The sequence below is a fragment of the Macaca nemestrina genome, chromosome 13 (genome assembly GCF_043159975.1).
Source record: "Macaca nemestrina isolate mMacNem1 chromosome 13, mMacNem.hap1, whole genome shotgun sequence".
NCBI classification, from domain to species: Eukaryota; Metazoa; Chordata; class Mammalia; order Primates; family Cercopithecidae; genus Macaca; species Macaca nemestrina.
In genome coordinates, this window is record NC_092137.1 from 10,818,577 (window position 1) to 10,844,629 (window position 26,053).

At 42.3% G+C, this 26,053-nt stretch overlaps 1 protein-coding gene and 1 long non-coding RNA gene across 3 annotated transcripts in view; both read right to left on the reverse strand.

Moving 5' to 3' along the window:
• The window catches only part of LOC105486492 (nucleolar protein 10), a 114,639-nt gene extending 93,565 nt beyond the window's left edge, over nucleotides 1-21,074 (reverse strand). The window contains exons 1-6 of one of the 2 annotated variants that reach the window (XM_011749384.3): nucleotides 20,884-21,074; nucleotides 15,360-15,405; nucleotides 12,766-12,864; nucleotides 6,819-6,896; nucleotides 4,239-4,276; nucleotides 2,243-2,379 (exon numbers count right to left, since the gene is read on the reverse strand). In XM_011749384.3, coding sequence (XP_011747686.1) covers nucleotides 2,243-2,379; nucleotides 4,239-4,276; nucleotides 6,819-6,896; nucleotides 12,766-12,864; nucleotides 15,360-15,405; nucleotides 20,884-20,949 — 464 coding nt within the window. In that variant the 5' untranslated portion in view covers nucleotides 20,950-21,074. Of the gene's footprint in view, nucleotides 1-2,242; nucleotides 2,380-4,238; nucleotides 4,277-6,818; nucleotides 6,897-12,765; nucleotides 12,865-15,359; nucleotides 15,406-20,353; nucleotides 20,627-20,883 lie in introns of those variants that run through there. The other variant, XM_011749383.3, reaches the window with a different exon arrangement.
• A 635-nt stretch (nucleotides 21,075-21,709) lies between these two features.
• Nucleotides 21,710-26,053, reverse strand: part of LOC105486490 (uncharacterized) — a 32,228-nt gene continuing 27,884 nt past the window's right edge. The window contains exon 4 of the long non-coding RNA XR_011611453.1: nucleotides 21,710-22,448. This is a non-coding gene — a long non-coding RNA (uncharacterized lncRNA). The remainder of the gene's footprint in view (nucleotides 22,449-26,053) is intronic.

Sequence of the window (26,053 nt, forward strand, 5' to 3'; positions counted from 1 at the left end):
GGCCAGGCTGGTCTTGAACTCCTGACCTCAGGGGATCTGCCCACCTTGGCCTCCCAAAGTGCTGGATTACAAGCATGAGCCACAGTGCCCAGCCTGAATTTTTTCTTTTCTGTATTTTCCCAGTTTTCTAAAATGGGTATGTATTTGTATATATTTTTTCATGTATTTTATATATATACACACACACACATATATATACACACACATACATATAAACACACACACATAACAGCCACCAGCCAAATACCTGGTCAAATGCTACCTTTTTGATGACTATAAAAATAATATAGGTGGGGCGCAGTGGCTCATGCCTGTAATCCCAACACTTTGGGAGGCCGAGGTGGGCAGATCACGAGGTCAAGAGATCCAGACCATCATGGCCAATATGGTGAAACCCTGTCTCTACTAAAAATACAAAAATTAGCTGGGCGTGGCAGGGCGTGCCTGTAGTCCCAGCTACTCAGGAGGGTGAGGCAGGAGAATCGCTTGAACCTGGGAGGCGGAGGTTGCAGTGAGCGGAGATTGGACCACTGCACTCCAGCCTGGTGACGGAGCTAGACTTCATCTCAAAAGATAATAATAATAATAATACAGGCCAGGTACAGTAGCTCACACCCATAATCTCAACATTTTGTGAGGCCAAAGCAAGAGGATCATTTGAGCCCAGGAGTTCAAGACCAGCTTGGGAAACATAATGAGATCCCATCTTTATAAAAAACTAAAAACCAAAAAGGTACTTCGAATAAAAAGTTTTGAAATACTGCGCAATAGGGCTAAGAAACTGACTTTATCAACTACATTATACATGTATATATCTCCAAATTTAGCACCATAGTAACAGAAGCCAAAGATACAACTCCTAAATGAGTCGGTCACATGTAGGAATTATACCCTTTAAGCAACTTAAAAGCAAAGATAATGTCTTATTCTTCTTTAAAAAAATTAGTCCTTCAAATACTGCTGTACTTTCAGGGGGAAAAAAGGGGTGTTTCTATCGAAATTGTACTAAATTTTTGCCTACAATTTATCCTGTTAAATATTGTAGATAAATTGCCAATACTAACAGTCAAATAGATACACTAATGGCTTTGGTTAAATAAAAAAAAAAAAAACAAACCGGGCCCAGCACTGTGGCTCACGCCTGTAATCCTAGCACTTTGGGAGGCCAAGGCAGGTGAATCACCTGAGGTCAGGAGTTCGAGACGAGCCTGGCCAACAAGGTGAAACCCTGCCTCTACTAAAAACACAAAAATTAGCTGGACTTGGTGGTGGGTACCTGTAGTCTCAGCTACTCGGGAGGCTGGGGCAGGAGAATCACTTGAACCCAGGAGGCGGATGTTGCTGTGAGCCAAGATCGTACCACTGCACTCCAGCCTGAGCGACAGAGCGAGAATCCCTCTCAAAAAAAAAAAAAAAAAAAAAAAACAAAAAACAGAAAAACAAAACAAAAAACATGGGTAGATAGTGGTGTTCTAAAGTTATGACTTCTGTCCTAATTAATTTCTTAAATACATTTACTACTTAATGGTTTTGAAACAACTGTTTAATTTTTTAAAATTTTGAAAACTTGCTAATGATCTTTTGTTCAGAATTTCGTAGACTGTTTAATGTAGGACATCAACTACACAATGAAAGATGCTTGAAATGCTTTTGTCATTTCATGCAAATCAAATTAAATCAAACTATCAAATTACCAAAAATAATAAAGCCCTCTCCCAATTTTTTTAAACTAGAATCCATAACCACATATGACCTATTAATCACAAAGTGATCAGATAGAAACTGATTACTGACATGAAACAATCTTAGAGACAGAAATCTAGAAGATAAACAGATAACTAAAATACCGTGTCTCGTAAATTGTGGTAACTGGGCTAAACTGAAAAGGTTCACACACTTCCCATCAGTATTTCCCAATGAGGCAGGTAACTATCAAAGATATTTTTAACATTAGAAAATATTGTATTAAGCAAAACAACAGTTGTTAAAACAGCATATGTAGATTATGTACCATATGTAGATTATATAGTACCATATGTAGATTATGTAGAAATCAATTATGTAGAAAATAATTTTTTTTTTTGCCTATCCTTTGTTTGGTACTTTTTTTTTTTTTTTTACAAGAGCCACATATCACTTTTTTATTAAAGCAAGCTATCTACAGAAATTGTACAAGAAATTTAGGAACAGAAGTTGGTTGTTTTAGGAGGTGAAAAGGAGAAAGAGGGACTAGATCCGATACCTTGCACCAACAAAGTACAAGTCACAAGATGGATAGTGGTAAGAGAAATCTCTCCCGAACTTTGGTATTCTGGTTTTGTAGTAAAAACCTGATTGTGAATGAAATTCAATGTATCTATCATTATGTAAGAAGACAATCTGAAAATAAAACAAAAAAAATTAATTTGCTTAGGTTCCTAGTTAGGTGTTTATTTCATTATCACTAAAAAACTGGCAAACCAAGAAAAACTCTTACCTCTCTCTCTCTCTCTCTGTCTAAACACACGTCTGTGCACACACCCTCCACTGGGATTAAGAATGAAAACTCCCCAATGGCTCCTTAATGCCCTCCTGCATCCTGATAGCTTTTCTGCAAACCTTACCTACTAATTAAAGACTTGCAACAAATGCCCTTCATTGACCTGGCATGAGCATGTCATAACACAGAGCACTCTCATGGTACCCTCAATGAGCAGCTTCCTCTTTCACTTGGGAACACATTTAAATAATCCCGGCGGGGCGCAGTGGCTCATGCCTATAATCCCAGCACTTTGGGAGGACGAGGCGGGTGGATCACCTGAGGTCAGGAGTTTGAGACCAGCCTGACCAACATGGAGAAACCCCGTCTCTACTAAAAATACAAAAGTAGTTGGGCATGGTGGCGGGCACCTGTAATCCCAGCTATTCGGGAGGCTGAGGCAGGAGAATCACTTGAACCCAGGAGGCAGAGGATGTGGTGAGCCAAGGTTGCACCATTGTACTCCCAGCCAGGGCAACAAGAGTGAAACTCTGTCTCAAAAAATAAAAAACAAAAAATGATAATAATAATCCCACCATTATCACACAAGGTATGATAAACTCCTTGTATCTTTGACTTTAGTGTCAAAGATACTCCTTGTAACTTGACTTTAATGTACTAAAGGGGTATCTCAAACATCAACAGATGGTATTTAAAGGCAAATTCGTCAGTATTTAGAGAAAATACACTCTAAAATTACATGTTCCAAAACGTATGATAAATGACACCATAGACAAAAGGATAAACTGTACCAGATAGTTTCCAAAACTGAAAATACAAAGTCATGTCAGCTAAGAAAATTCAATTTTCTTTCAAGATGCCATTTGACATCACTAAAAATGTTTTACTTTTAAATCCAAGAGTTTACTGACAATTTTATAACTGTTGAAAGTGACTATAAGAGTTGAAAGATAGGTTGGGCGCCGTGTCTCACGCCTGTAATTCCAACACTTTGGGAGGCCAAGGCAGGCGGATCACTTGAGGTCAGGAGTTTGAGACCAGTCTGGCCAACCTGGTGAAACTCCATCTCTACTAAAAATACAAAAATTAGCCAGGTGTGGAGGCGCACACCTGTAGTCCCAGCTACTCAGGAGGCTGAGGCAGGAGAATCATTTGAACTCAGGAGGTTGATGCTGCAGTGATCCGAAATTAAGCCACTGCCCCTCCAGCCCGGGTGACAGAGCGAGGCCCTGTCTCCAAAAAAAGAGTTGAAAGATGGACTAATGGCACCAAAAAAAGAAATAAATCTACTTAGCTATATTTTGAACTGTTTCAGAATATACCCCAACAATTTGCAAAGTTAAAAAAAAAAAATTAAACATACAACCCTGCTAGTTTACTTTTCACATATAAATAAGAAAATGAAAGCAACCTGGTATATAAATCTAGGTTAAATGTAAAAATCAGAATCACAAATCTAGAATATAAGATGATATAAAACATAACTGCTGCCAATTCTTAAAAATATAAATAAGGTTTCATATATGATATGAAAAATTAACTTTGATATTAGATTGGCCAAAGGCTATCTGTATCATTGTATTATTAATAAAAAATGATGGGTTACATTTTACTACACAGCCATTTTTGTTTAACAATAGAACTACACAGCCATTTTAGTTTAACAATAAAAATATCATAAAACTGCTTATCATCAAAATAAATTCCACTCATTCATTTCTTGGGTCTAGTCAGTACAAACCAATGCTATAAAACATACCTTTGAGTAGTCATCAGACAAAATTTCAAAGGTGACAACTGAAAAACAAGAAATAGGAAAAATACAATTATCAATCAACATTCTTAACAATGTAAACTTGATGCAAAGATTCTAATTCAACACAGAAATTATGCACAAACCAGTTTTTTTCTGCCTCTATGTGAAACAAGAAAATTGTCATAGTATATTGTCCCAAAACACCAACAAAAACTTAAAAGCTTCATAATTTCTCAATACATATCAACTAGGTTTCTTGTAGAACTGAAAGCAAATTCACAAAATACAATGACTTCTAAATTCTGACACTCTTTCTGAGATGTTGAAAACAAAATCATTTTAAAGACTTTCAAGGCCGGGCGCAGTGGCTCAAGCCTGTAATCCCAGCACTTTGGGAGGCCGAGGCGGGCGGATCATGAGGTCAGGAGATCGAAACCATCCTGGCTAACATGGTGAAACCCAGTCTCTACTAAAAATACAAAAAATTAGCCGGGCATGGTTGCTGGTACCTGTAGTCCTAGCTACTCGGGAGGCTGAGGCAGGAGAATAGCGTGAACCCGGGAGGCGGAGCTTGCAGTGAGCCAAGATCACACCACTGCACTCCAGCCTGGGCAACACAGTGAGACTCCGTCTCAAAAAAAAGAAAAGACTTTCAAATATACATTAAAGAACATTTAAAAAATTGTTGCTTAACAAAAAAGATAACAGTCATTTTTTTACCCATTCATGGTCTACCTGATAAACAAAAAGAGTGAAAAATAGCCATTATTAGTGGCACACAGAGTTTCTATTGTTTTCAATAAACAAAGTAAGACCCTATCACTATGGGGGGAAAAAAAAACAGAAAAAAAAATTAGCCAGGCATGGTGGTGCACACCTGTGGTCCCAGTTATTTGGGAGACTGAGATAGGCAGATCTCTAGAGCCTGGGTAGTTGAGGCTGCAGTGAGCTGTGACCACAACGCTGTACTCCAGCCTGGGTGACAGAAAAAGATCCTGTTTCTAAAAAGTAAAAAAAAAAACAAACAAAACAAACAAACAAACAAACAAACAAAAAACCCAAAGGGTGAAACAAGTTGGGAGACTATGCATATAATTCCACAGACCACATATCCCATTAACTCCTTTCCCCTCAATCCCAAATTCTAGGCCAATTGATAAAAGTACTTGAACTTTCTCATTTTAATTTGACTTTGGTGTCATTCAGAATTCTAAGAATGACCCCCAGTGACCTTTACTCTTGTATAACCCCCTTCCCTTGAGAGTGTGGGTGGAAACTGTGAATTGATAAGACATTGCTCTAGTGATTACACTACATTTTATGGCAAAGGGGAGATTTATAATCATATGAGCCCTTTAAAAGCAGAGTTTCAGCTGGGTGCGGGGGCTCACGCCTATAATCCCAGCACTTTGGGAGGCCAAGGTAGGTGGATCACAAGGTCAGGAGTTCGAGACGAGCCTGGCCAAATGTGAAACCCCGTCTCTACTAAAAATACAAAAATTAGCTGGGCGTGGTGAAGTGCGCCCATAATCCCGGCCACTCAGGAGGCTGAGGCAGGAGAATCGCTTGAATCTAGGAGGTGGAGTTTACAGTGAGCCAAGATCGTGCCTCTGCACTCTAGCCTGGGTGACACAGCAAGATTCTGTCTCAAAAATAAATAAATAAAAAATAAAAGCAGAGTTTCTCTGGCTGGCAGCAGAATAAAAAGTCAGAGAGATCCAAAACACAAGGGGCTGGGTGCAGTGGCTCATGCCTGGAATCCCAGCACTTTGGGAGACCAAAGCGAAAGGATGGCTGAGGCCAGAAGTTTGAGACCAGCCTGGGCAACATGACTAGACTCCATCTCTACAAAAAATTATAAAATTAGTGGGGCGTGGTGGCTCACATCTGTAGTTCCAGCTACTTGGGAGGCTAAGGTAGGAGGATCACTTGAGCCCAGGAGTTCAAGGCTACAGTAAACTATGATCACACCACAGTACTCCAGTCTGGGCAACAAGATCCTATCTCTTTAAAAAAATAATAAATAAATAAAAGAAAGAAAAGAAAAACAGGGAGGATGTGATGAGCTTTTGCTGGTTTGAAGGTGGAGGTGAGCGTGTGATGAGAAATGCATGTAGCCTCTAGAAGCACAGAGTGGCCCCCAGCTGACAGCCAGAAGGAAATGGGAACCCAATCCTATAACCACAACAAACTGAATACTGACAACAACCTGAGTGTGTTTGGAAGCAAATTCCTTTTGATTTTTTATTTTTATTTTTTTTGGGGGGGCTTTCTCTGAAAACCAGAAAAGCTGCTAGTCAATTCTAAAAGAACTACAAACTAACACGTGGAAGCATATTCTTTTCCAGCACCTCCAAGTCAGAGCTCCACCCGGTCAACACTCTATGAGCACAGAAGCTGCACAGACTTAAGATCCACACGACTGTGAGCTACTAAATGGATGTTTTAAGCCATCTGGATTGTAGTACAGTAATCTGTTATATAGCAATAAAAAAAAATTACAAACTGTTCTCATTTTAAAACCAGAAAAGCAAACAACATAAAAAGTCATTTTCACGAATTCAAATTTAGCTTTTTACTCACCTTCTGAATCTAAACACCTTTCAAACTTCAAGGATAACTGATAGGTGTCATAACATCGAACCCGAGGTTTATATGTTCCTACAAAAAATTAATGTGATGTAAAACCTAAAGACATACTTTCATAGTCAACATCCACAGATACATTGAGTGTACCTCTTGTTCAGAGATAGGCAGGATTAATTGTAATCAAATCAAAAGAAAGGAATGTAAAAGCAGCTCCTCTCAAACACCCCAAGGAAAAACAGCAAAAGCTAAACAAGCAAGTCATAGAAAACCAAACAAAATTACTAAGAAACTTTACAAGTAATCTAACAAAATACATGAAAACGATGAAACAGTTTTGTCCACCAGAATGGCAAAGATTTAAAAAACGGTTAATATCTGTGTTGGTGAAAGTGTAAAATATTCCCATATACTGTTGTTGATTAGTATACAATTGATACAACTTCTTTGAAGGATAATCCCTAAAATACATGATGTTTCTATACTTTCAATCTATATTTCAACTCACACAAATTGAACTCACGGAAATATATCCACAAGCCTGCCAAAGATATCAAGAATGTTCACTGCAGCATTATTTATAAATGGTCAGCAACTGAAAGCAAATAAAATGTCCACTGACAGGAAAATGGTTGAATGACTGACAATAAATCCACGCAAGGGAATATTACATAGCCCATAAAGTGGATAAGGCAGACCTGTAGTAACCACTGACATGGAAAGCTGCCAAAACGTACTATAAAGTAAAAGTACACAGAGAGAGCACAGGCGAGTGCTGGAATATGATCCATATAATACAATCCCAATTTTGTACAATGCAATGGCAACTTTGGCACTCTGCCTTTTTTTTTTTTTTTTGAGACAGTCTCATTCTATCGTTTAGGCTGGGGTGCAATGGCGTGATCTCGGCTCACTGTAATCTCAGCCTCCCAGGTTTAAGCGATTCTCCTGCCTCAGCCCCCTGAGTAGCTGGGATTACAGATGCAGGCCACCATGACCAGCTAATTTTTGTATTTTTGGTAGAGATGGGGTTTTACCATGTTGGTCAGGCTGGTCTCGAACTCCTGACCTCAGGTGATCTACCCGCGTTGGCCTCCCAAAGTGCTGGGATTGCAGGTGTGAGCCATCGAGCCCAGCCTTTTTTTTTCTCTTTGAAATGGAGTCTTGGTCTGTTGCCCAGGCTGGAGTGCAGAGGAGCAATCTCGGCTCACTGCTACCTCTGCCACTTGGATTCAAGTGATTCTCCTGCCTCAGCCTCCCAAGTAGCTGGGATTACAGGTGCCTGCCACCACATCTGGCTAATTTTTGTATTTTTAGTAGAGACAGGGTTTCACCATGTTGGCCAGTGTGGTCTCGAACTCCTGAGTTCAGGTGATCTGCCTGCCTCAGCCTCCCTAAGTGTTAGGATTATAGGCATGAACCACTGTGCCTGGCCTAACTTTGGCACTTTGTAAGGCAAAAGTTGGAGGAACTAACTTCACAATGATAGTCTATCTCCGTGAAGTGCAGTTTCGGAGACTTTCATATTTTATGTTATGTATTTCCAATAAAGATATCTTAAAACAATGAGGTAGTCCTTTGTTTACTGACATAGATCAAAACCCAAGATTTCATTTAAAAAAAAAAAAAAAAGGTTATTTTGTGGGGTTTTCTTTGGTGAATTTCTTTTTCCTTTTTTGAAATGGGGTTTCACTCTGTCAACCAGGCTGGAGCACAGTGGTGCAATCACGGCTGACTGCAACCTCAACCTCCCTCGGCTCCAGTGATCCTTCCACCTCCGCTTCCAAAGTAGCGGGGACCAAGAGGCGCCTGCCACTATGACTGGCTAATTTTTGTATTTTTTGTAAAGATGGGGTTTCACCGCATTGCCCAGGCTTGCCTCAAACTCCTGGACTCAAGTGATCCACCCACCTCAGCCTCCCAAAAGTGCTGGAATTATAGGCATGAACCACCACACCCAGCTTAAAAAAGAGAAGTTTAAAACCAGTAAATATAAGCCCACTGTCGTATGGCAATAATTTTAATAGATTTGTATGCATGTGTGTATGTGTATATATACACACATATATATGCATGTGTGTATATGTGTATATATATCTACATTCATACAGATATATACACACAATTTTACACGCGCACACACACACAAAATTTGAAAGGCCACACATAAAACTTTTAATATAGCCAGGACCTGTATTCCACTGTCGTTTGTTTTTGGGGCTTTAATTTTTTTCAGAGACAGGGTCTTGCTCTGTTGCCCAGGATGGAGCACAGTGGTACAATCATAGCTCGTTGCACCTCAAACTGCTAGGCTCAGGCAATCCTCCTGCCTCTGCCTCGTGAGCAGCTGACACTATAGATGCACACCACCACATTCAACTAATTTTTTTATTTTATTGAAGGGACAGAATCTTGCTGTGTTGCTCAAGCTAGTCTTGAACTCCTGGCCTTAAGTAATACTCCTGCGTCAGCCTCCCAAAGTGCAGGGATTATAGGCATGAGCTACTGTACCCTGTTGTTTTTTATTGCTATGTTGTTTAAAAGGCTTACAAGTATTACTTTGGCCATCGGGGGGAAAAAGTGGTAAAAAATATAAACATTAATAAAAGTAGGCCCTCTATTTTTTATCTTTCATCCCCACGTAACGGAAAAAACTAACACCACCACTAACAATAGATTTAAATCTGGCATGATCATAAACCCAATGCTTCCAAAAGGAATTAAGAGGCCGGTCACTTCCATAACAAAACAATACTTAGCACATCCCCTGGGTTCATTCCCTTAGATAATCTATTTCCCCAACCAGAATGAAGGGTCTTCAGGGCCAATCTCATTCAACTTGTTTTTAGCCACACGGCCTAGAACACCAAAGGGAATCTGAGAAAGAAGTACGGACAGATACCGATATTGAAAGAAAAACCTCTACCAAACTAAATGGAGAAGCAAGTGACACTCCAACTCCATTTCCCCTACCAGTACCAGAAAAAGGCCTCGAGGAAAGTCAAACCAGAAGGACTCTGGACTTTACAATTGTGCTGTCCAATATGGCAGCCACTAGCAATGCATAGCTATCTAAATTAAAAATAATTAAAATCAAATTAAATTTAAGATTCCAGCTGGGTGCTGTGGCTCATGCCTATAATCCCAGCACTTTGAGAGACAGGTGGACAACCGCTTGAGTCCAGGAGTTTGAGACCAATGTGGGCAAAATACCCCATCTCTACTAAAAGAAATTTTTTTTTTGGCCTGGCACGGTGGCTCACACCTGTAATCCCAACACTTTGGGAAGCCGAGGTGGGCAGATCATCTGAGGTCGGGAGTTCAAAACCAGCCTGACGCACATGAAGAAACCGAATCTCTACTAAAAATATAAAACTTAGCCAGGCGTGGTGGCATATGCCTGTAATCCCAGCTACTTGGGAGGCTGAGGCAGGAGAATTGCTTGAACCAGGGAGGCAGAGGTTGCGGTGAGCCAAGATCGCGCCATTGCATTCCAACCTGGGCAACAAGAGCGAAACTCCGTCTCAAAAAAAAAAAAAAAAAAAAAAAAAAATTAATTAATGGCCATAGTGGTGAGCACCTATAGTTCTAGCCACTCAGGAAGCTGAGGAAGGAGGATGGCTTGAGCCCAAAAGTTCAAGGTTACGAGTGAAACCCTATCTCTAAAAAAAAAATGAAATTCAGTTCCTCAGTCTCACTACCATGTTTCACATTTTCTTCCTTTTCTTTTTTTTTGAGACAGAGTCTCACTCTGTTGCCCAGGGTAGAGTGCAATGGCACGATCCTGGCTCACCTCTGCCACCTGGGTTCAAGCAATTCTCATGCCTCAGCCTCCAAGTAGCTGGGATTACAGGTGCACGCCACCACGCCCAGCTAATTTATTTTTAACAGAGACAGGATTTCACCATGTTGGGCAGGCTGGTCTCGAACTCCTGGCCTCACGTGATCTGCCTGCTTCAGCCTCCCAAAGTGCTGGGACTACAGGCGTGAGCCACCCTGCTCAGCCCACATATTATTTATGAAATATTTTTAAGATAAAATAAAACTGAGAAGTTCTGAATAAGAAGGATAGTCATTAGGCCAGGCCCAGTGGCTCACACCTATAATCCCAGCACTTTGGGAGGCCCAGTCGGGTGGATCACTTGAGGCAAGGAGTTCCAGACCAGCCTGGCCAACATGGTAAAACCCTATATCTACTAAAAAAATACAAATATTATCTAGGTGTGGTGGTGCACACCTGTAGTCCCAGCTATTCAGGAGACTGACGCAGGAGAATCACTTGAACCCGGGAGGCAGTGGCTGCAGTCAGCCAAAACCATGCCACTGTGCTCCAGAATGGGTGACAGAGTGAGACTCTGTTTAAAACAAAAAAAAAAAAAAAAGAAGAAGAAGAAGAAAAGCCACCAATTTTGCATAGAAACAGAGGATGATTTCATAAAAGAAAGTGTCATTTAACAAATCTGTATCCTAGCTTTCTTAAGTACTAGATCTGTGAGCTTAGACAAGTCACTTAATATCTCTGGATCTATACAATGAAGAAAATTTAAGTTTCTTCTAGTCTTCAATAAGAGTGTCCATATATCTTAGATTTCCTCAATTCTTTTTACCAGTTTCTGAACATAAAACTGAAGGCTAAGAGATGTAAATAGTGTTAGTTAGTACTGAGATAATCATTAACACAAAGCAAAAGAGACTGGCCTGTGTGGGTATAAAAGGTGTTACCAAAAAGAAAGTGGTTGGAAAAGGAATACTGATACCAGCAAAAAATGTTTGGACAATATACAGGACTAATGCACCAAAATCACAACCACTAAAGGTTGGGTGACACTGTTCAACACTCCAACACAGTGAAAGTTCTCTGTATTTCATGATTTTTTGATAATGATAAATACTGTTAATGTAAAATCTTAGGGATATTTTTAAAAATTAGTACATTATACAGAAACCCATGTTATAAGTGACCTTTCCTGAACCTCTCATTCATTGTTAGTAGGAGTACAAATGATACGATCACTTTGGGGAAAGACTTGGAAGTTTCCCAGATTACTAAACATACACCTACCCAGGACCCAAAAATTCCACTCCTAGGTATTTACCAAAGACATGAAAGCATATACCCACAAAACAGACTTCTATGCAATTGTTCAGAGTGCTTTATTAGTAATAGCCAAAAAACTGGATGAAAATAGCCCAGGTGCTCATTACATGGAGAATGAGTAAATACACTGTGGTTTAGTCATCTAATAATATTTTTTGGTAATAAAAAAAAGAAGCTATTGACACATATAACAACATGTATGAATCTCAAATACAAAATCCTACATGAAATAAGTCTCACAGAGAAAGAATGTACAGTGTATGACTACATTTATATTAAGTTCTAAAACAGACTAAACTTGTCTATACTGAAAACATCAGCAACGGTTGTCTCTGCGCGAGTGGGAGACATTTTCTGCAGGAAAAAAACGTTCTGTATCTTGATAGAGCTTTGAGTTACACAAGCATGTGCGTTTGTCAAAACTAATCAAATGGTAAACTTAGGATCTGTGCATTTCACCAATATAAATTTATCTTGAAAAAAGCCATAAGTAAATATTGATAAATATTGAACTCCAGCTAATGATATACATGCCAAGGTGTTTTGGGGTGAAGTACACTGGGATCTTCAACTTACACTGATATGCATCAAAGAAACAAGATGGACTGATGTATGAACAAAGAGACAGATGCATGGGATAAATCAAATACTGCAGAGTAAACTATTTACTGCGGAATTTAGGTAGTAGTTAAGTGGGTGTTTATAATTTTTTCAATATTTCTGTGCGTTTTAAGTTTTTTATAATAAAATATTATGGTTAAAAACAACAACAACAACAAAAATCTTTCCCATCACAGCATTTCCTGGTATAAAACGCATGGAAATCATAACCAAAAAGATGCTTACCAGTTGCTAAAATGTACTGTCCGTCTTTTGACACCTTAATAGTGGTACATACAGTAGGCATTTCAAAATCCTGAATAAGTTCAATTCTCCTACGGACATCTAAAAGGAGAGAAAAAAACAACTTAGTTTAGCTAACATGTGCTTATTCTCTAACATAAGACAAATGTGTGCCAAGCAGTCACCACAACCATAAACAGGTAATATTCATCCCAAATGCTTCCCAGCCTTGGGAAATGGTTGGCCTTCCAGCCCAACCATTAAACAGCAAAGGTTTTTTTCCTTAGCTCATATATTGTTTTTCTAAGCTAAGTATTTCATTTTCACTTTTCAAGAGGAAAAAAACTATCACCATTAATTGAAAAAAAAAAATTTCCACAACAGTGTATCAAACATTCAGTGTTATAGGAGGAAGACCATAAACATTAAACCACTTTTTGAGACAGGGTCTCACTCTGTCACCCAGGCTGTAGTGCAGTGGCACGATTATGGCTCACTGCAGCCTCAACCTCCTGGGCTCAAGCGATCCTCACACCTCAGCCCCCCAAAGAGCGAGGACTATAGGCGTATGCCACTGCACGCAGGTATTTTTGTATTTTTGTAGAGATGGGGTTTTGCCACATTGCCCAGGCTGGTCTCGAACTTCTAGGCTCAAGCAATCCTCCCACTTCAGCCTCCCAAAGTTCTGGGACTGCAGGAGTGAGCCACTGCACCAGGCCCCTAAACCACTATTATTACTCAATTACGGCAAAGAAAAAAATCTTATAATTTTTTTTTTTCTCCTAAATGACAGGTTTAAGCCTCCAAACTCTTTTTTTTTTTTTTTTTTTTGAGACAAAGTCTTACTCTGTTGCCCAAGTTGGAGTGCAGTGGCACAATCTTGGCTCACTGCAAAATTCACCTCCCAGGTTCAAGCGATTCTCCTGCCTCAGCCTCCTGAGTAGCTGGGGCTACAAGCACGTGCCACCATGCCTGGCTAATTTTTGTATTTCTAGTAGAGATGGGGTTTCACTATGTTGGCCAGGCTGGTCTTGAACTCCTGACCTCGTGATCTGCCCACCTGGGCCTCCTAAGGTGCTGGGATCAGAGGCGTAAGCCACCATGCCTGGCCCAAACTCTTAAGTTTATATAAGAAACTACTACCAAGCTGACTTATGCCTCTGTTGGCACCAATTATCTGCAGACAAGAGGAAATCCCTTTGATATCTTAGGTCTTTAAAGAATAAGTTAAACAAAAATATGGGAAAATAAATTTTCTTTCATATGTGACAAGCTATAATGAAGAAAACATAATGAAAACTTGTTTACTGAAATTATTTAAGTTAGAATTTATCTTACAATTTCTTGCTGCCGTAAATTTAAAAGAATCATCTTCTACAATCATCTTTTAATGTTCAGGTTCATACATCCTACATGTAAAATTCCTTTCTTCAAAAAATGCTCATTGTCTCTGTATCTCAAACACTGATAAATGGATTTAATTCACAGGATAAGATTTTGATACACCAGAGAGCAAAGCAATAGGAGAGGCAGTCCCCCTTGGACCTGCATGCTTACTGGGTATGGCGAGATTGCAAGGCCCCAGTCACTCTAACCTGAGCCATTTCTCAGGGTTGTTTACGCTGCTGAGAACCTTGACAGACACGTCCCTTCTAGACAAAGCACAGCTTTGCTTACTGCTTGCTAGAAAAGCAGTGGATTTCCCAAGCTGTGTTGCTCAGCCACAACACAAATCCACTCCACTGTGTGCCAGGCATCCATCTGGACTGTGCTAAGTGTCTCCAGGAGACTCAAGAGGGGAACTGGCACAAATATGCTGATGTTCATGCTATTTACTGTGCTGTGAGTAATAAAATATGCATCTCTAACCCAGGAGTCTTGCGTCTTACCGTTGTTATCCATGAAACAGTAACAGGCTAACTCATTAGTTAATAAGGTAAAATCAAAATCCCATACCCACCAGGAACATACCAACCACAGTAAAAAGTTTCTTAAGAAGGAGAAAGGCAGCCAGGCGTGGTGGCTCATGCCTATAATCCCAGCACTTTGGGAAGCCAAGGCGGGAGGATCACCTGAGGTGGGGAGTTCGAGACCAGCCTGACCAACATGGAGAAACCCCATCTCTACTAAAAATAGAAAAAAAATTAGCCAGGCATGGTGGCTTGTAATCCCAGCTGCTCAGCAGGCTGAGGCAGGAGAATTACTTGAATCTGGGAGGTGGAGGTCGCAGTGAGCCAAGGTCGCACCATTGCACTCCAGCCCAGGGAACAAGACTGAAACTCTGTCTCAAAAAAAAAAGAAGAAGAAGAAGGAGAAGGGCTGGGTGCAGAGGCTCATGTCTGTAATCCCAAAACTTTGGGAGGCCAAGGTTCGGGAGGACTGCTCAAGCCCAGGAGTTAGAAACCAGTCTGGGCAACACAGCGAGACCCCATGTCAAAGGAAAAAAAAAAAAAAAGGAAAGAGACAACAGCATTCATTTTCCACTATATGTTACTGCATTCTTATAAATCCTCACTTGTATATGATAACAGCAAATGAGTAAAAGCATTAGAACACGGATCACTAATGCAGCTGAAGCGGGAAAAAACAATACTCACCTACATCTTTCTTCTGTAGTGCTCTCTTCTTCCTATCAGAAAGCCACTTAAAGAAAATGAAGATACTTTATTTTAAAACAAATTTTGCTAAATTTTTTTCAGCTTGCAAAATCAATACAAGCTTATATTTAAAAATTCAAACTTTATAGGAATATATAACACATGAAGCAAAAAAATTCTCTAATCCTAACTCTACTCTTAACATATTAAATATCTCCTGGCTTTGTTTCTTGTGTATACTTACATACATTAGATAATTTCTTTTATTTTTACTTTTTTAGAGACAGGGTCTCATGCTTGCCCAGTCTAGAGTACAGTGATGCAGCGTGACTGCAGCTCACCGAAGCCTCAAGCTCCTGGGCTCAAACAATCCTCTCACCCTTGCCTTCCACAATGCTAGGTCTACTGACACGGGCCACCAGGCCCAGCCAGCTAAGAAATTTTTTGAACTACAACCTTTTACACAAGAGAAAACTAACCCATCTAACCTAATCCAATCTAAACTAACCCAATCCAATCTAAAGGAAAACAGAAAGCCTCAAATATTATGGGTTATAACTAAATAAACAGAACAACTTAATTTATTTAAGTGAGAATTTAAAAAGTAAAACATTTATAGGAGAATGTTTCTTATAGAAATATATTTTTTACAAAGAATAAAACCAGATAAGTAACTGACCAAATAGCTGATACTTGGCCAGGCACAGTGGCTCATGCCTATAATCCCAGCATTTTGGGAGGCTGATAGAGACCAGCCCGGCCAACATGGTGAAACCCTGTGTCTACTAAAATACAAAAAATTAGCCAGACGTGGTGGTGGGCACCTGTAATCCCAGCTACTTGGGAGGCTGAGGTAGGGGAATCACTTGAACACGGGAGGCGGAGGTTGCAGGGAGCTGAGATCTTGCTACTACACTCCTGCCTGGTGACTCCGTCTCAAAAAAAACAGGCTTAACCACTGGAAAACTAATGAAAATAAATTTAACAGCATTAAAAATACAACAAAAGCTGATTAACTCCAGAATGGGAGCTTTTTAGGTCAAATTGTATGAACAAAAATCACAGCCCCAAGTCAAAAGTGTGATGGGGCTGGAAATGAAAATTAACTTTATTCATCAATACATTAAACAAATATTTATTTAGTATACTAAATGCCAGTAATTAGGTACAGCAGTAATAAATAAAACACGAAAAAAAAAAAAAAAAACCCTCTTGGCTGGGTGCAGTGGTTCATACCTATAATCCCAGCACTGAGGCAAGGGTATCACTTGAGTCCAGGAGCTCGAGACCAGCCTGGCACTAAAGTGGGATCACTGTCTCTACCAAAAAAAAAAAAAGAAACTGGGCATGCTGGTGCGCACCTGTAGTCCCAGCTACTCAGTAGGCTGAGGGGCAAGGATCGTTGAGCCCAAGGGAAGTCAAGGCTGAGGTGAGCCATGATTGTGCCACTGCACTCCAGCCTGGGCAATGAGTAAACCCCTGTCTCAAAAAAAAATTTAATTAATTAATTAATTAATCAATCTAAAAACCCCTCCTTTCATGAAGCTTTCTTTCAAGTGAGGGAACACCAACAAATAAGGAAGTAAAACAATTAAAATGTCTGACGGTTATGTATGCCATGGAAAAAATAAAGCAAGAAGAGGAGATGAAGTGTTGGTGGAGAATTATAATTTTAAATAAGGTTAAGATTCTCTTGAGCAATGACCTGAAAGGCATGAGGAGGCAAGCCTGGTGAACATCTGGGAGAAAAGCAGGCAGGCAGGGGGAATCCCCAGCACCAAGGTCCTACGGCAAGAGTGTGCCTGGTCTCGAGCAGTAAGGAGACTTGTGAGGCCAGTGGAAGGTGGAGAACAGCGACCGTTGAGCTCAGAGAAGAGGGCAGGAAGGCACAACATCAAGTAGGACCTTATAGGCCACTCAAAGGACTCTGCTTTTCACCCCCAAGAGACCAGGAGCCACTGGAGGGTTTTGAGTAGAGGATCACTCTGCCAGCTTACTGATAACAGACTGTGGAATAAAGGGGTAGAGGGCAGAAACTGAGAAACAGCTTGGAAGTCAACTGCAATAACTGCAATTGCATAATCCAGGGTGACAGTGTCTTGATCAGTGGCGGTAATGGAGATGACTGGATTCTGGATCTATACTGAAGACAGAACCAACAGCATTTTCTAATGGATTGTATGAGAGCAAAGAAACAACAACAAAAAACCTCCAGTGCTTTTGGCATCAATGGCTTGAGGGATGGAGTTGCCACTGACTGAGAGAGCAAAGACCACTAGTTTGGAGGAGGGGCAAATGTGGGGGGAAAGCTGGTGTTCTACTTTGGACAAGTTAAGTTTGAGATACCTATCAGACATGCAAGTAGGGATGTCAAGAAACAGCTGGACACACAAGTCCAGTTCAGCGTAGAGGTAAGGGCTAGAAATGTCAATGTGATAGTTAAGGATACGCAGATGTGCTTAAAGCTGCATCGGATCACCTGGGGAGTAAATGTAGAGGCTTCTCTACACTAACAAAAAGGTAAAGCCCAGAAGGAGAGAAGCAATATTTGCACAGATCAGACAACAATAGGGTTCCACGTGTAGTTTAGGTACCACACCTCAAAGAAATAACCAGAAAACGGCCAGGGGCGGTGGCTCAAGCCTGTAATCCCAGCACTTTGGGAGGCCGAGGTGGGAGGATCACGAGGTCAGGAGATCGAGACCATCCTGGCTAACACGGTGAAACCCCGTCTCTACTAAAAATACAAAAAATTAGCTGGGCATGGTGGTGGGCACCTGTAGTCCCAGCTACTCGGGAGGCTGCGGCAGGAGAATGGCTTGAACCCAGAGGGCGGAGTTTGCAGTGAGCAGAGATGGCGCCACTGCACTCCAGTCTGGGTGACAGAGCAAGACTCCGTCTCAAAAAAAACAACAAACCAGAAAATATTAACCAGGACAAGCAGGGGGTTCCAAATCCACTCAGCTCAAGCTACTCTCCCTACCATTCCACGGGAACTCCTCACCAAGGTCAATGGTGCTGCATCATGCCAAAGTCGATGGTCTCTTTTCTGCCTTCATCTTACTGAAGCTCTCATTAGCAGTTGACACAGGTGACCACTCCTCCTCCTTGAAACACTTGCTTCTACAAAAGCACACATTTTCGAGTCTCCCCTTCCATCAGTGCTTACTACTCCTTCTTCTTTGCTGGGTTCCCCTCCTCTTCTTAGATGCAAACATTAAGACTGCCTCAGGTCCTCAGCCCAGTTCTCTTCTGTTCATTCTCTCACAATTTGCTCTCACCTAGTCCCAAACGATGACAGTGACTTAACTGCAATCTCCATACTAGTATCCATGCAACTGCTAACTACTCAACATTTCCATTTGGTATGTATTAGAACTTCAAATGTTCACTATTGAAAATAAAAATCTTGGGCCAGGCGCAGTGACTCATGCCTGTAATCCCAGCACTTTGGGAGGCCAAGGCGGGTGGATCACGAGGTCAGATCGAGACCATCCTGGCCAACATAGTGAAAACCCGTCTCTACTAAAAATACAAAAATTAGCTGGGCCTGGTGGTGTGTGCCTGTAGTCCCAGCTATTGGGGAGGCTGAGGCAGGAGAACTGCTTGAACCCGGGAGGTTGCAGTGAACCAAGATCAGGCCATTGCACGCGATCTCAAAAAAAAAAAAAAAAAAAAAAAAAATCTTGATTCTTTTTGCTCACTACGTTCCTCCTCTCCACCCTTTAACGTGTTCCTTCTTGATTCTTCTCCATGTCAGTTAGCAGCACCACCATGCACCCACTTGTTCAGACTCAAAACTGAAGAGTTCTCTGATTCCTTCCTTTTTGTCACCTCAACTTCCCTCTACCAAGAATTCAATCCATTAGTAAGTTCCATCAGCCCTATCTACAAAATATGTCCTGAGTCACTGTGTCTTAGCATCTCCTTTCTTCCCAGGCAAGCCCAAGTCACCAAAGTCACTCACCCGGACTACCTAATTCATCCCCACTCGAACCCTCCCCAGCCAGTCATCTGTCACACAGCAGCCCACGTGGAAACACAACAATGACTTCCAGCAGCACTAAGAATAAAACTTGAACTTCCTACCTTTCCTACCAGGCCTACCTCTCCAGCCTCATCCACTCTGCCTTCGCCCCCTCACTCAGCATACTACAATCACACCTGTGCCTCTTCCGGTCCTCCTACATATCCAGTACATTCCCATGTGGGGACCTTGGCACCTTCTGTTCTCAGCACTGAACTCTTCCCCCATCTTCACATGACTGACCCCTCTTCATCATTCAAGTTTCTGCTCATATGTCACCTCTTGTAGAGAGGCCTTCCCCGAAGGTTTTATCCAAAACACTTTCAACACTTTATCCAAAACGGCTCTCTTCTAATCATTCATCATGAAAAGTACTTTTTGACTACCTGAAATTGCCTTATTTGCTCACTTGTTTATTTTCCTTTTCCCCAACAGGGAACCTTATCTGAAATGTCCACCATATATCCCAATACTTAAAACAGAGTTGCTTGCACATAGTAACTTCTTAACAGGTGTGGAGAATGAATAAACAAAATGAGAAAGCTCATGAGGTGTGAAGAACAACTGGAAGACAGGGCAATATTTAAATCAGAATTTTAGGAAGAAAGGAAAAACCTAAGCACTGGCTCCAGATTTTTGTAGAAGCAGACACATGGAAGGAGGGCTATATTTATTCTGTTTTCCAAGGGCAGGACTCAGACCAACAGTGGCATGCTATAAGGTGACATATTTGAAAAACCACTTTCTAACAAGTGCAGAGTCTCAAAATGGAAATGAGCTTCCACAAAAGGTAGTGCTTGGACAGAGGCTTGATCACCACGTAGAAGAAACAAAAGAAAAGTTTCATAGCCTAGGTGTGTCATGCTGGACAAGTCACCATTCCCCTTCCTGGATCTCAGCTGCATATTAAACACATTATTAAATCTCAGCTGCATTATTAAACACGAGAAGATTGGAAGCGAATTACCGATTTGTCCAAGCCCTTTCCAACTTTAAGACTAGGAATCAGGTTAAGTTCAGCATGTCTCGAAAATACTGTCCTCCACACCATAAATTCTGCAGATGCGAAGTCTGTATCTCCCTTGTTCACCGTTGTATCCCTAAGACCTGGCAAATGAAAGGGACTCCACAAACAGCTGATGGCCATATGGGGGAGAGATCTGTCCATGTTTTCCTTCTCAGTGTGTGGCAAAGACTGTGAACATCCAAAGAAGCCCAAATGGATGCGTTCTCTGGAACAGAAAACTTTACAAAAGTTCCAGCAAAGTTCACCGACCCTGATTATCCCTTGGTCCAGCTTCTGGCGCGGTGACGGCAGTGTCCTCGTTTCCCAATGCCGACACCTCCCCAGGAAACTGTCAGCCGCCTCTGGGCCTCCCCGAGTCGGGGGCTGACCAGGGTCCAGCTAAAACAGACGCTAGGGCCCAGGAGAGGGGCGGCTATCCCACGAGGAGGACGACCCCAAAGAGTTCGTGAGGGGGCCGGAAAGTGACTCACCTCAGGAAGGGACTTGCCGCAGCTGAGACTGTAAATCTTCACCTCATTGAGGCTGGAAACCTGCATGGCGGCGCACAACACTGTTCAAGTCCCGGGTCCTTTCCTACCAGCGTGCTCGAGCACCGGAATCCCCGGCCCTCAATGCCCCTGCTCCGCCGGCATGCGGCCGCTGGCGCCGGCTGATGACGCACTTCCGGGCGCCGGAAGACGTGCGCACGTTCCCAGAAGAGGGGAGGGGGTGAATGCAGGAAGAGCGGCGGCCGGTAGGGTAACTAGGGAAGTTCTGGCAACCCGGCGCGGCTGTCGGCGACTCTCCTACTGGCAAGACTAGACACTGCTCTCCCTGCTGTTAGCATCCCGAGCGGCAGGAGGAGGCTTTCGAGTCTCTGCCCAGGCCGAGATGTCATCCTTCCAGGCGGGGACGAGGCGGTTCAGCGAGCAAACCCAGCGAGCGAAGGCGACCAGGGTGCGAATTCCGAGTGGAAGTGTATTCTTTTCTCTCCTCCAGTGTTTCTGAGATGTTACGTTAGAAGTACTGTAGGCCGGATGCAGTGGCTCACGCCTGTAATCCTGACACTTTGGGAGGCCGAGGCGGGCCGATCACCTGAGGTCAGGAATTCAAGACCAGCCTGGCCAAGATGGTGAAACCCCGTCTCTACTAAAAATACAAAAATTAGCCGGGCCTAGTGGCGCGCGCCTGTAATCTCAGCTACTCTGAAGGCTGAGGTGGGGGAATCGCTTGAACCCGGGAGGTTACCGTGAGCTGAGATCGCGCCACTGTGCCAGCCTGGGCGACAGAGTGAGACTCCGGCTCAAAAAAAAAAAAAAAAAAAAAAAAAGACTGTAGAGTCATCTTCAACCCATTCCTATCTCTGGCCCTCACTTTCAGTATCTAAACCTGGATATTTCTAATTATGAAATATTTCCTTGAAGTAATTTGTTTTCATTCCTCCTGCTGAGACTCAAATACTTACTATTTTTGGATTATCACTTTCCCAACTGATCTTACCGCCTTTGATTTAATGACTAAATTATTTTATGCCTTACTTTCTAAAACCCAAATGTTATTGTTTTGCTCTCCTACCCAGAACATTTTTGGAAACTCTCAAATACCAACACCACATTGCATCTGAATTAGGTTGAGAGTTCTTCGTGGACCCTATATCATTTGTCTTATATTCCCTATCCACCCCTACCCAGAGTACCAGAACAGTGCCTGGCCTCTATTAGGCATTGCTACATATTTACATTTAGCCATGTACGTAGGGATATATTCCTAAACTTTGTCCTCAAATTTAAGATCCTCCACGAATTTTTAATTTTCTGCACTGGTTACAGTTAAGAAAAACTGTAAACGTCCTTGGGAAAGGTGGCTTAATAGAATGGTTAGATCACAGACTCTGGCTTGGCTTGGTGGCACAGGTCTACAGTCCTAGCTACTAGTGAAGCTGAAGCAGAATCACCTGAGCTCAGGAGTTCTTGGCTGTAGTACACAACGAGCATTGGGTGTCCTCAGTTTGGCATCAATATGGTGACCGCACAAGAGCCAGGGACCACCATGTTACCTAAGGAGGAGTGAAGCAACTCAGGTCAGAAATGGAGCAAGTCAAAACTCCCATGCTCATCAGTAATGGGATCATGCCTGTGACTAACTCTGCACTCCAGCTTGGGCAACATAGCAAGACCCTATCTCTTGAAAAATAAATAAAGATCACAGACTCTGAAGCCAGACTGGCAGGGTTCAAATCCTGACTGCCATTTTTAACTGGAAGACCTTAGGTAAGTTACTTCACCTCTCTGTACCTGTGTAAAATGGAGATAGCAATAGTATCCACTTGACAGAGTTATGAGGATGAAATACGTTCATATTTATAAAGCGTTTGGAACGCAGTACTTGGCACATAGTAAGACCATGTAAGTGTTTGTAAAATAAAACAAAATAAATGGCATATACCAAATAAGTGGAAATGTATCCAAATTCCATTAGCATTTCCTTTTTAACAGTTTTATTGAGATACAATTAACATGCTATAAAATGTCCCCATTTAATGTACAATATAATGACTTCTAGTGTATTCAGAGTTCTGCAACCATCACCACAATCATTTTTAGAACAAAAAGAAACCCCTGCCTCAATTAGCATTCACTCCATGCCCCATCCCCCACCCAAGCCCTAGACAACCACTAATCTACTTTCTGTTGGGGTTGTGGGTTTTTTCCCATGGGGGCATCTCACTTTGCCATCCAGGTTGGAATACAGTGGCATGATCATGACCCACTGCAGCCTCAAACTCATGAGCTCAAGCTGTCCTTCCACCTTAGCCTCCTGAGTAGCTGGGAGTACAGGCATACCACCACAGCTGGCTGTTTTGTTTTTACAGAGATGGGTCTACCAATTAAGCATCCCTAATCCAAGCATTTCAAATCCGAAATGCTCCAGGGAGCATTTCCTTTTGAGTATCACATTGACAGAAAGTTTCAGATTTTGCAGCATTTTAGATTTTGGATTTTCAGATTAGGGATACTCAACCTGTATTTTATAAGGGCACCAATCCCATTCATGAGAGCTCTGCCCTAAAGACCTAATCATGGGTCAAGCACGGTGGCTCACACCTGTAATCCCAGCACTTTGGGAGGCCAAGGCAGGCAGATCATGAGGTCAGGAGTTCGAGAGCAGCCTGGCCAACATAGTGAAACCCCCTTCTCTACTAAAAATGCAAAAATTAGCCAGGCATAGTGGTGCGCACCTGTAGTCCCAGCTACTGGGGAGGCTGAGGCAGGAGAATTGCATAAACCCGGGAGGCATAGGTTGTTTTGAGCTGAGATGGTGCCACTGCACGCCAGCCTAGGCAACTCCGTCTCAAAAAAAAAAAAAAAACTAATCATGACCAGGCGTAGTGGCTCATACCTGTAATCCTAGCACTTTGGGAGGCTGAGGTGGGCAGATCACTTGAGGCCAGGAGTTCTAGACCAGCCTGGCCAACATGGCAAAACCCTGTCTCTACTAAAAATACAAATATTAGCCAGGTGTGGGCGTGGGCACCTGTAGTCCCAGCTAATGTGGAGGCTGAGGCACGGGAATTGCTTAAACCCAGGAGGTGGAGGTTGCAGTGAGCTGACATCACAGCATTGCACTGCAGCCTGGGCAACAGGGTGAGATCCTGTCACACACACACACATACAAACACACACAAGACCTAATCAATGTCCCACCTCATACCATCACATTGGGGGTTAGGATTTCAACATGAATTTTGTGAGGAGCATAGCACCCTGTCCTGATCCAAAGTCGTAATTTTTTGTTCCATATAGTTCAGCCTTTGGTAATATTAAAAACAGCATAGCTCACTGCAGATCTCTGCAGATGACTGTCTTTTTTTTCTTTTTCTTTTTCTTTTTTGAGGCAGGGTCTCTGTCACCCAGGCCAGAGTGCAGTGGCACCATCTCAGCTCACTGCAACCTCCACCTTCTGGGCTGAAGCGATGCTCCCAACTCAGCCTCCTTGAGTAACTAGGTCTACAGGTGTGCACCAACATGCCCAGCTAAGTTTTAAATTTTTTATAGAGATGGGGTTTTGCTGTGTTGGCCAAGCTGCTCTTGAACTAGGCTCAAGCGATCTGCCTGTTTTGGCCTCAAGTGCTGGGATTACAGACCTGAGCCACCACGTCCAGCCTGTTTCTCTTTTTAAATGTTTTATATGTATATATATACACACACACATATATATCGCTTATATATATACACATACATATGTCATATATATACACACACAGACATATATATATATTTTTCATAATAAAGATGTGGTCTCACTATGTTGCCCAGGCTGGTCTTGAACTCCTAGGCTCCTGTGATCTTCCTGCCTTGGCCTCCCAAAGTGCTGGAATTACAGGTGTGAGCCATGACGCCCAATCAGATGATTCTTCATTTTTCATACACATCCACTTAAACATTTTGTCTCTCCAACCAAGAGTGTCAGAGCTTATAGTCAGGAACCACATGCAAGGGCACATGGTGTTTACTTTGAGATGAAACGGGGTATCCACAGTCCTCATGCCAGGACAGCTCCCTCTCCACAATCGCTGGCCTGAGAATTTGACCTGCTTCCCTTCTGGGTTGCTTCCCGCTGAGAATGGAGCTGCAGTGCAAGGTGCAGCTTCTCCACTGTTTCTAGTATTGTGTGTCACACAGCATCCTGTCCCTTTAAGGGACATTACATTTAAGGCAGTCATGAACTGAAATGTAATGCTGTATTAGAAGCCTGTGCTTGCAGCTCAGAGCACAGACTTCAGAGCCAGACTCCCTGCGTTCAAACACTGGCTCGACCCCTTGCTACCCATAGAGAGCTTGTAGAGAGCGAGTTAACCTAATGTGTCAAATGAGATTAGTAGTACTTAGTTCAGAGGGTTGTTAGGAAATCAGTGAGTTGGGCCAGGCACAGTGGCTTACACCTATAATCCCAGCACTTTGGGAGGCTGAGGCGGGTGGATCGCCTGAGGTCGGGAGTTCGAGACCAGAGACCAGCCTGACCAACATGGAGAAACCCCATCTCTACTAAAAATATAAAATTAGCCGGCCATTTTAAATATAAAATATAAAAGATATAAAATTATAGGCACGGTGGTGCATGCCTATAATCCAAGCTACTCGGAAGGCTGAGGCAGGAGAATGGCTTGAACCTGGGAAGCAGAGGTTGTGGTGAGTTGAGATCGTGCCATTGCACTCCAGCCTGGGCAGCAAGAGTGAAACTCCATCTCAAAAAAAAAAAATGGCCGGGCACAGCGGTTCCTGCCTGTAATCCCAGCACATTGGGAGGCCTAGGAGGGCAGATCACGAGGTCAAGAGATTGAGACCATCCTGGCCAACACGGTGAAACCCCGTCTCTACTAAAAATACAAAAATTAGCTGGTCGTGGTGGCACACGCCTGTAGTCCCAGCTACTCAGGAGGCTGAAGTAGGAAAATCACTTGAACCCGGGAGGCGGACGTTGCAGTGAGCTGCGTTCGTGCCACTGCACTCCTCCAGCCTGGCAACAGAGCAAGACTCTGTCTCAAAAAAAAAAAAAAAAAAAAGTTTATGTCATAAATCACTGATTTCAGGACATCCATTTTTTTAGCATCTCTGAAAGGATGTGTCTAGTGTATTGTGCATATCTTGAGGGAAGGGTGCA